At 31.7% G+C, this 12,235-nt stretch overlaps 1 protein-coding gene across 2 annotated transcripts in view; it reads left to right on the top strand.

Moving 5' to 3' along the window:
- LOC111639702 (ras-related GTP-binding protein C-like) overlaps positions 1-12,235 on the top strand; it is a 59,739-nt gene that overhangs the window by 20,983 nt on the left and 26,521 nt on the right. For both annotated transcript variants that reach the window (XM_023385630.1, XM_023385628.1), the window contains 3 exons: positions 9,024-9,118; positions 9,198-9,331; positions 9,407-9,606. In XM_023385630.1, coding sequence (XP_023241398.1) covers positions 9,024-9,118; positions 9,198-9,331; positions 9,407-9,606 — 429 coding nt within the window. The remainder of the gene's footprint in view (positions 1-9,023; positions 9,119-9,197; positions 9,332-9,406; positions 9,607-12,235) is intronic.

Genomic DNA, 12,235 nt, shown 5'->3' with positions numbered 1-12,235 from the left:
ATAACATTTCAGACATTGTTATAAATAATTTTATATATTTCGATTTTAAGAATGTTCAAACCATTTTAAATTTGAATTTGTTATTGCATATTGGTTCGATTATAGAACGATTGTAAACATTCCAGAAAATTGATCAAATTGAAAATAGTTTGATTCTCGGCAATTCTCATCATTCTCAGTGGTAGGTGTTATATAACAATTACTATGGTTATTGCTTGCAAAATCTGTGCGAGCAAAGCTGCAAGTAGCAGCTAGTATAAAATAAGACTTTATACTAGGTGTGTCAAACTCATTTAAACAATGGATCATTAATGCAACTGGTAAGATTCATGCGGGCCACACAGGGCTGCCGAGTTGGTAAAAAAAAAACACTTGACTCTGACTCCTGATAATTTTAGTAGACCAACTGCAACTCTGGCAAAATTAAATACCAAGTCATTTTATGAGGGGGCAGAGGCAACTCATAGGGAGGCACTCTACTCTGAACTCTGAAAGGAGCCTGGGGTGTTTACCCAAATACATTTATAGTTAGTATTTTTAATATTTAAGTTACATTAATATTTACAGTAGAGCATCAATTATCCAACCTCTGATTAACCGTCACATCGGTTAACCGACCGTTCTAGTCGGCAAATTTCAAATGTTTGCTAGTGATGTGGTGCTACAATATTTGGCCATGTCTTGGCTATTTTAATATTATTTTTGTTAAATTTTTGCGTGTTTTAGCTGGCAAACACAGCTCGACCATGGAAGGAAGGCCAGTATTTAAACGAGACTTAATTTTCTAATTATGAGTGGTTGTTTGTTTTGTGAGCAATAAAATAATTTTTAACGATACAATAGCGACGATTATTATTTAAAAAAAAAATTTGTTTGGCTTAACATCTATGAAAATTCAACGCGAAGTTGATTAATAGCAATATACTAATATGCTATTTACATGGGATATACTAATATACTATACAGTGGGTGATCGGTTAACGAACAGATCGGACAACGAACAAATCGGATAATGAACACTTTCGCGAAAGATTTTTATGTTTGGACAACGAACACATGATCGGATAACGAACACTTCACAGAACAAACACAAGAAGAAGCGACGTAAAATAATGAATACCGATTGGACTTCCCTCCTCTTCAGGCAACAATTCGAAATTTTTCGGAGTGTGGGAGACATCGACGCTCAAGCCGGTATATAACGATCGGATAGTATTCCTCCGAACTTTGAAACTCTCCCTTGTAATTCCAGCCTTTTATCTTTCTGACAAAATAATTCTTTTACGTATTCGCGAGACTTTCGGATAGGCACTCGTTAAGTTTTGCGTCTGTTTTTCTTTTCTAAAGGTGAGAGTATAATAGCAAAGGTAGAGAGTGAGCAGAAGATGCCTAATGTTGCTGGGCAGTATGGCGTGAATAGGTCTACAGTAGGCTGCAGTTCAATTTTTGTTTTAAGAAAAATACTGTATAATCAAGAAGACTCAAGCAGCTAAAAGAGTAACAAAAATCACATCTCAGAAATAAAGAACATCGAAGAGTTCAATGGAACCCGAAACGGATCTGACGACAGAAGAACGCCAAGATCTCTTGAATGAAGAACACCAAGAAACTCGGTGAGATATGTTTTCTTCTGAAAAAAAAGAGGATTAATGCTGATATCTGCTATTAATTAAAAATCTTTTGAAGAAGTGGGAAGATGTCAGAACGACGGTCTTAGAATGGCATCCAAACCAGGTTGAGGCTTGGGGATTTCTACAATTGCAATGCTATCAATTACTTACTAAAAATCCCAAAGAAGAGAGAAAAGCAATCGGCATTAGACAGATTCTTTAACCCTTTCAAATGAAAAAAAATATGACTAATAAAAACGCAAAACTGTATGTATGTATTTTTATTACTACATATAAATAAACGTAGTAAGAAAGTGTATATTTTTTGGGGGGTCTCCAGAACGAATTAATTAAATTCCCATTAAAACCTATGGTAAATCGATAATCAGTTAACGAACAATTCGGATAGCGAACAAAGTCTTGGAACGGATTATGTTCGTTAACCGATCACCCACTGTACTAATAATGTATTTTTTCATTCTTTTCGGTTATCTGATTTTTTCAGTTATCCGACCAACCTGAGTCCCCAATTGAGTTGGATAATCGATGCTCTACTGTATTTGTATAAAATAATTAATTTTAACAAATATTTAATAAGAGGAGAAAGAGGGCGATAAAATTCTACATCTACAGATATTGACAACATTTGCACTTCAATTTCACACTTCTAGAAAAGTTAGTCCAACTAAAAAGTGTGCAATCTAGCTAGCTACTTCAGTCCCTTATTCAGAAAAGAAAAATGTGTACTCTGATCAATTAGTCTGGCTCATTCAGAAAAATAGAGTACTTATTTAGAGCAGGGAAAATAAAGGAATGATTAAAAAATATTCAAATTTAATTGGGTCAAAATAATTTAACTACTAAACACGAATACAACAAAGAATACTATATATTTAACTAGCTGTTACCTGCGGCTTCACCCACACGGAATTTGCAATTTGATACAAATAACCCTCCCTGGATACTTCACTAAGATTCTCAACATTAGTTGTTACTATAAAAACAAAAAATCTCATCTAAAATAGTATAGTAGATGATGATGTTCAGGTTAAGCCTTAATCCTCTCCCTCTCCCCTGCAGGAGAATTTCGGAAAATCTCTTCTTAGTGTGCATTTTCATGACATACCCTAACTGTGTACCAAATTTCATCTCTTTAGATTCATCAGTTTGCTCTGGGCAATGATGAATCAGTCAGGACATGTAATTTTATATATCACAAGTTCAGACACATGCACTGCGTATCTCGCCGACCATGTGACTGCGCCCTGCAGTTACCTATCTCGTATACGTACACATCTTGCGCCTTGCCACCCGCTGACACCAAAAATATAATGCTTACCTAGATGATATCTTTTAATTTATATAAATGTTTAACAGAATAATATACAGCCTATGTCTACCCTGAAGGTCCATTCTAAATATTGGTGAAAGAATTTTTGAAATCAGATGAGTACTTTCAGAGATTACCTCCTACGTCCAAACTTACAAACTTTACCTCTTTATAATATTAGTATAGATAAATTAAATTGATGCATTTTGTATTTAAAATAAATGAATTATAACAAAATACAAAAAGATTTTAAAAAATTAATAAATATATAATAAATTTTCTTTTATTTAAATAGAAAAACTAAAGTAAATTTTAAAATGTGGAATCAGAGTCGACACATTTTTTCGACTCTGACTCCTGTGGCCAGAAATTCCTCCTGACTTTGGCTCCATAGCCCTAGGGCCACATCACACACACAAATTTTCTTAAAATTATAATTTGAAGTGAGAATGAAGGAATATAGATTGGGCAATTAAAATAAATTATGTAATTCAGTGAATTCAACTCAACAATGTATAATTGTTACACTATTGCTTTTATTTAAATATTTATTTTATGTACATATTTATAAAACTAAAATTTAATTGTTTTCACTGGAAACTTGCCAGTGCTATCTTCCTTCTCCCTAGTTTTCCAATATCTGGATTCAAAGACTGAGAACAATCTTCATTATGGCAGATAGATGTTTATCAGTTAATCTTGATCTGTAAGCTGTTTTATTTAATTTCAGAAAAATTACTTCAGGGGCTGCCAGTTGACACCCCTGCTCTATACAACCAATAACCAATGTGAAGTATGGTTAAGTTTTTATAAACCTTTCTGGGTTCTTCCTGAGATTTTCTTAATTCTAAATAAGTTTGATCTTTCAAAATCATTCATGAATACAAAATTCAAACATAAAATCAAAGAGTAAGAGGATGAGTTCGAATAAAGAGAACTTATGCACATGTGTTCCCGTGCCATTTTTAAATAAGATTGAATATTAAATATTGTTGTCAAATAAAGTATGTCATGCCATTGAAAGATACATCGCCCTAAAATTAATGCACATGGACTAATTAAATGCATGTGATAATTAAATATATGTCATTCTTTTTAAGACTAAAATGCAATGCTTAATAACAAAACTATTTGAAATATGGTTTGTAGGTTATGCTTTATATATAAATGAATTTTTCCTAATTTTTAAACATTGCTTTTAATTCTAAATATAAATTATGAATCTTCAAGTATTATAATCCAAATGCATTATTAGAGAATCAACTGGAAATAGTAAGTACTTACAAACCTTTGGTCACAGAAGTACTCAACTGGGAGATTGTGTTCAGGACTTACTGTATAGTAATTTTTAATTGGATTATCCTGTAGTGTTTTCATAATCTTTATGGTTCCTCTGTAGTTTGGCTGATCAGTGGCCAAGCTAGATCAAAATGCTGAACACTGATAGTTGGTTTGGGGTTCACACCTTACCAACAGGCTCACTAATTTAAAAATAAGATGTGTGAGTGTAGCATTGGCTTCTTGGGTTTTTTAAAACTTTTTTGCTCTGTGGACATTGAGATTTATTTTAGAAAGCCCATTATGGGTTAGGCCAGGCCCACAATGGTGCAACCAAGTGCATGGATGGGCCCAACATATCCAAGATGGACTACTACACAAAAAATTCTTGGTGTTTTTTGACCCACCTGGATTTAATTCCAGTTCCCTAGAGATTGACTGGAAATGTTTACTGAACCACCTGATATTTTCTTATTAACCCTTAACCTATCCTATGTTGTTCCCAAAAATATTTGTATTGACCTCATTGACTTGCGTGGGCAATCCCGAATATATTCGTGTTTACATCGGAACGTTTTTTATACTAAATGTTGCCGTGTCACAATTTTTATATTAAAATGAACTTTAGAAATACAAAAAATTATATTTTAATATTATTCAATATATTTATTTTGTTTGTAAAACACAAAAAAAAAAAAATTTTACGATACAGTAAACACAATTATCATTAAAAAAAAAAAAAATTTAGGCTTAACATCAACGAAAATTCAACATGGTGTCACAGGCAACAAATAAAAATTTCAACATCGAATAGGTTAAGTACTTTTTGAGAACTAAATCATTGGTAAGTCTTTGCCTAGTAATTGTCACAGATCAGCTTTAACTGTTAATTATGAAAGTTCCTTATGACTATTTTTCTACATAACTGGCCAAACTTCAGCCTACATTCAGACTCTTGTGCTGAAAAACTGCAAAACCAACCGACCAATCATTTTACCTTTATTAATGTTTATTTTTTCTTATTAATATAATTTTATTGCTGAAATATTTGACATAGAAAAGATTGAATATTTTATTTTAATGAAAAAGCTTATATCAAGAGCAAAATATTTGTTAGTTTAATATACAAAACAGTTTTAAATTAGATAAGTTTATTTTAAAATACAGAGAATTATATTGACACATTACAAATTTGTTGCTTAAATATTATGTAATGTAATAAATTTGAACACTTGGCATTCTTTCATTTTTATTTTAATTTAGTTGATACGCGTTTTAGATTACACGTTTTGGGTGTAATATGCCCCTCCTCAGGAACTAAAAAATGACAAGAATACATACAATACATAAAAAAGTAAAATAAATATAAATGATTAAGAAAAATATCTTAATCATTTATATTTATTTTATACATACATACATACATACATACATACATACATACATACATTCCTTGGGATTTTTACAAACTGGGTTCTATTAGGTGAATACATAATATGTATATGGCTTACATGTGTACTATTGTATATCTATTTAAACAATATTATAAATATAACATTAATCATCACAATACATATATCTAGGCTTTTAACATACCTCTTTTTTTTCCCCCAAATACAATTAAAGGGTAAGTATACCTCCAGTGCTTTACATTAATCTATTTCATATTAAAAAATGCTTAATTCCTCTGTATTATCTATACAAATATATTAATAAACGATATACCAGTTTTTATTATTTTGAAACTTATGTTGTTAGCATCCTTCCTTATGTTTGTCCAAGAAGCCATATGGTGTTGAATCAAATTTCATTTCAAATTCTATCGGTTTTTACGTGTTTTTTTTTAAAAAGGAAATTCACTATAAATTATCTTGTTGTAATAACACGGAATAAATATGATGTACCTGATTTTTCTTTATAAAATTGAATATAACCAATAGAGCATAAATGGTTGTATCTTCACCTGCTTTGCATTATATTGTAATTCTGTTTTCACCTTTTTACTATGCAATAGTGTACTAATTAATCATTTTCTCACACTAAGATGGCAATGATTGACTTTATAATGGTTACTTTCTTTCGTCAAAAAATATTTTTATCTATTTAATTATGGCANAATGATATAATTTGTAATCTGGAATTTTTTGCATACCTTTTTAATATGTATTTAATTGCGGCTCACGAAAAATTTCAAATTTTGAAAAATGGCTCGGACTATCAAGGAGCTTGGCCATCCTGGTTATATACAGTTGAAAGTACTTGCAACATAAATATTTTTGTGTAATGCTAACTGACATTGGTGTATGTCTGTAATGATAGAGAGAAAATTTATGAGTACTTTAAACAGTTTGTTACCAACCTCTTCAGGCATACGTATAATTTTGATATCATTACAAATTTCTCACTGAATGGCAATTTTTCAGACACCAGGTAATACCTGGTATTTTTAATCTTGTAGTTAACTTGTTTTTGAAAGTCATATTTACATAATAGTAAAAAATTTTCATAAATTGTAAAAAAAATATAGTAAATGTAATAAAGCCAATTTTATAAAACACTTAGAATTAAGTGACAAAGTCACTTTTATAATTATTTTAATATGTAACAATCTAATTCATTTGGTTAAATGATTTGTGTATGGTACAGTCAACAATTTTTTGATTAACCATTCTGGTGGTTTGGTGTGAAAATATATATATGGTACATGTGATATTTGGTTATAAATCAGCTTTATCTGTAATGGTATCAGATTCCCATTGTTGAAGTTTAATGAAAGGTGTATATGTTACCGCTAAAGCTCAAAAGCCGTTAATGTGTACATTACCTAGCTAATCTGCAGATTAACTAGGGTGATCTGTTAAAGTTGCGAAAATTGTTCCATTTCTCAAATTATCTAGGTAGTGTGCACATCACCTACTAGCCACTCAGTAAAGTGAAAATAAGATCTTTGCTGAAACAATAGCAACGTTTCTGTACGCTTAAATTAACATAATGTTGTTTATCCTGTAAATGTTCGTCCGATGGAGAAATATTTTTAATAAAATTGAAGACAAAACTGTCCAAAAAGGATCACCATTTATTTTTTGTGTTCCAAGACTAACACATTCTTGGAGACTGACCTTTCTTTGTAGGCTGCTTGTCACCGGAAAATTACAAAGAGTCCTTTCAAAAAACACAAAACACATCCAATTAAAATTACAAAAATTTCTGAAAAAGGAACTGGTGACATACAGTTGTCCTGCTTACATCCATCTATACCTTCTTTTGGGGGTTTTGGCTGCTTTTTTTTTTCCAGCCAAAACCCCCAAAAGAAGGTATAGATGGATGTAAGCAGGACAACTGTATGTCACCAGTTCCTTTTTCAGAAATTTTTGTAATTTTAATTGGATGTGTTTTTTAAAAGGACTCTTTGTAATTTTCCAGTGACAAGCAGCCTACAAAGAAAGATCAGTGTTTGAGAATGTGTTAGTCTTGGAACACAAAAAATAAATGGTGATCCTTTTTGGACAGTTTTGTCTTCAATTTTATTAATAATGTTGTTTATTTAATTTTCGATATCTAAAGAATCAAGTTAATACAATCAACAAATTAGTTAATAGAATCAATCATCAATTAAGTAAAAAACTGTAATACAAAAAAAATGAAATGGTTTAAAATATTATTACAATTAGGGAGATGGTGGATTACCACTTATGGAATTTCGGAACTTTGATTATATATCTGAACTGAGGGGACTGAGACGAGTTCAACAATACCCTACTTTTGGACCAGAGACGAAAAGTAAGAAAGTTATAATACTTTTTCCGGCGATTGCATGATAAAATTGTGTGTTAATGTTACCTTTGGTGACTAAAATGGTGGCTCGTCTCCAATTCCAGCAAACCGAAGAAAGGAAACAGTGGGGACGCACGTTCTAACCTAACCTAACCTATTCTAATAAATTACCGTAATTATTACCAACCAAATTATTAGAATAGGTTAGGTTAGGTTAGAACGTGCGTCTCCACTGTTTTCTTTCTTCTGTTTGTTGGAATCAGAGACGAGCTGCCATTTTAGTCACCATAGGTAACATTAACCAATTGTGCTTACTTATTAGTGTAGTCTAAAGATTGGTGACACTTTGAATTACATAGGTGTGTTTGTCACAAAAAAGAATTGCTATTTGTGGTACATTTATTTGTAGCAAAGATCTTATTTTCACTTTACAGAGTGCCTAGTAGGTAATGTGCAGATTACCTAGATACTCTGCACATTACCTAGATAATTTGAGAAATGGAACAATTTTCGCAACTTTAACGGATCACCCTAGTTAATCTGCAGATTAGCTAAGTAATATACACATTAACAGCTTTCGAGCTTTAGTGGTAACATATACACTGTATCAAAGAAGAGAAATTTTATATCAATGCTAAAATTTGGCATCAAATTGCCAATGATGAGGGAAATTTGGATACTAGTTCAAGGTATGTTTTAACTCCATAAAGCTATAACAGATATATGCAACAATGCATTATTTCAAGTGTAGCAGCAAAGTAATTGTAATATATGTTCTGCTGATATCATAATTTTTATATATTGTTACTATTTTTCAAAAATAATGGAACTTTTATTATAAGACAAAATACTAATTTGTATAAATAATTATTTTAAATTGAAATTTTATAATTGAAAACCCATTAATTTCAAAGTTTCTAATGAAAAAAATGATACATTCTTACTTGAGGAAACATTTTATAGCCTATTAATTTAAAAATTTCCTGTTTTGAAATTACAGTTTATTGAATTTTTGGAAATTTTGATTTCAGGAGTGGAAAGTCATCTATTCAGAAAGTTGTTTTTCATAAAATGTCACCAAATGAAACATTATTTTTAGAAAGTACAAATAAAATAGTTAAAGATGGTAAGTTATTAATATGTTTTATTCTCTAAAGGCATTCATTTACATAAAATATGTATGTAATATATATCATAATTTTCAGATATATCCAATAGTTCCTTTGTTCAGTTTCAAATCTGGGATTTCCCTGGACAGATAGATTTCTTTGATCCTACATATGACATAGAAATGATATTTGGTGGATGCGGTGCTCTTGTTTACGTTATAGACGCACAGGTAATTTTTTTATATATTTGAGATGCTTAAGAAAACTGTGTGTAATAAAATCTTACAAGACATCTATGTTTTCAGGATGATTATATGGAAGCATTATCAAAACTTCACATGACAGTGACAAAGGCATACAAAGTCAATCCAGACATAAAATTTGAAGTATTTATTCATAAAGTAGACGGGTTGTCAGACGATCATAAAATAGAAACGCAGAGAGATATTCATCAGAGGGCAAATGATGATTTATCTGATAATGCTTTAGACAACATAAATTTAAGGTGAGAAAAATATAAATGTTACTGTACAAATACATCATTTGAAATTGAAAGAAATTTACAACATACATGTTAAAAATTTAACTATTCTTAAATAATAAATTTGATAAATTTGAAATAATGAACATTACAAATGTAAAAGAAACTTTCAGTTTATGCACAAGGATAATTAAATATTGCATACCACACCTGAATAAATCTAAATATATAAAATTGCTTGTCCTGACTGACTGACTCACTCACTCACTGATTCGTCATCGCCCAGAGCAGACTGCTTAACCTAAAGACGTGAAATTTGGTAGACAGTTAGGGTACGTCATTGAAATGCATAGTAAGAAGGGATTTTTCAAAATTCCTCTGCGGGGGGAGAGGGAGAGCATTAAGGCTTAACCTGAAGAACGGCTTCTACTGTAATATTTTAGATGCAATTTTTTGTTTCTAAGTGCATTTTACTAGGGTATGCCATGGCAATGCACACTAAGATGGGATTTTTCGAAATTCCCCCACGGATGGGAGAGGGAGAGGATTTAGTCTTCATCGAGTACTTAGGTGTATTAAATTAATAACATTTCAGACATTGTTATAAATAATTTTATATATTTCGATTTTAAGAATGTTCAAACCATTTTAAATTTGAATTTGTTATTGCATATTGGTTCGATTATAGAACGATTGTAAACATTCCAGAAAATTGATCAAATTGAAAATAGTTTGATTCTCGGCAATTCTCATCATTCTCAGTGGTAGGTGTTATATAACAATTACTATGGTTATTGCTTGCAAAATCTGTGCGAGCAAAGCTGCAAGTAGCAGCTAGTATAAAATAAGACTTTATACTAGGTGTGTCAAACTCATTTAAACAATGGATCATTAATGCAACTGGTAAGATTCATGCGGGCCACACAGGGCTGCCGAGTTGGTAAAAAAAAAACACTTGACTCTGACTCCTGATAATTTTAGTAGACCAACTGCAACTCTGGCAAAATTAAATACCAAGTCATTTTATGAGGGGGCAGAGGCAACTCATAGGGAGGCACTCTACTCTGAACTCTGAAAGGAGCCTGGGGTGTTTACCCAAATACATTTATAGTTAGTATTTTTAATATTTAAGTTACATTAATATTTACAGTAGAGCATCAATTATCCAACCTCTGATTAACCGTCACATCGGTTAACCGACCGTTCTAGTCGGCAAATTTCAAATGTTTGCTAGTGATGTGGTGCTACAATATTTGGCCATGTCTTGGCTATTTTAATATTATTTTTGTTAAATTTTTGCGTGTTTTAGCTGGCAAACACAGCTCGACCATGGAAGGAAGGCCAGTATTTAAACGAGACTTAATTTTCTAATTATGAGTGGTTGTTTGTTTTGTGAGCAATAAAATAATTTTTAACGATACAATAGCGACGATTATTATTTAAAAAAAAAATTTGTTTGGCTTAACATCTATGAAAATTCAACGCGAAGTTGATTAATAGCAATATACTAATATGCTATTTACATGGGATATACTAATATACTATACAGTGGGTGATCGGTTAACGAACAGATCGGACAACGAACAAATCGGATAATGAACACTTTCGCGAAAGATTTTTATGTTTGGACAACGAACACATGATCGGATAACGAACACTTCACAGAACAAACACAAGAAGAAGCGACGTAAAATAATGAATACCGATTGGACTTCCCTCCTCTTCAGGCAACAATTCAAAATTTTTCGGAGTGTGGGAGACGTCAACATCGACGCTCAAGCCGGTATATAACGATCGGATAGTATTCCTCCGAACTTTGAAACTCTCCCTTGTAATTCCAGCCTTTTATCTTTCTGACAAAATAATTCTTTTACGTATTCGCGAGACTTTCGGATAGGCACTCGTTAAGTTTTGCGTCTGTTTTTCTTTTCTAAAGGTGAGAGTATAATAGCAAAGGTAGAGAGTGAGCAGAAGATGCCTAATGTTGCTGGGCAGTATGGCGTGAATAGGTCTACAGTAGGCTGCAGTTCAATTTTTGTTTTAAGAAAAATACTGTATAATCAAGAAGACTCAAGCAGCTAAAAGAGTAACAAAAATCACATCTCAGAAATAAAGAACATCGAAGAGTTCAATGGAACCCGAAACGGATCTGACGACAGAAGAACGCCAAGATCTCTTGAATGAAGAACACCAAGAAACTCGGTGAGATATGTTTTCTTCTGAAAAAAAAGAGGATTAATGCTGATATCTGCTATTAATTAAAAATCTTTTGAAGAAGTGGGAAGATGTCAGAACAACGGTCTTAGAATGGCATCCAAACCAGGTTGAGGCTTGGGGATTTCTACAATTGCAATGCTATCAATTACTTACTAAAAATCCCAAAGAAGAGAGAAAAGCAATCGGCATTAGACAGATTCTTTAACCCTTTCAAATGAAAAAAAATATGACTAATAAAAACGCAAAACTGTATGTATGTATTTTTATTACTACATATAAATAAACGTAGTAAGAAAGTGTATATTTTTTGGGGGGTCTCCAGAACGAATTAATTAAATTCCCATTAAAACCTATGGTAAATCGATAATCGGTTAACGAACAATTCGGATAGCGAACAAAGTCTTGGAACGGATTATGTTCGTTAACCGATCACCCA

Source organism: Centruroides sculpturatus, unplaced genomic scaffold, assembly GCF_000671375.1.
Source record: "Centruroides sculpturatus isolate CEXI.00-Female unplaced genomic scaffold, Cexi_2.0 scaffold1113, whole genome shotgun sequence".
In the NCBI taxonomy this organism is placed as follows: Eukaryota; Metazoa; Arthropoda; class Arachnida; order Scorpiones; family Buthidae; genus Centruroides; species Centruroides sculpturatus.
This window is presented reverse-complemented; position numbering and strand designations above follow the sequence as displayed.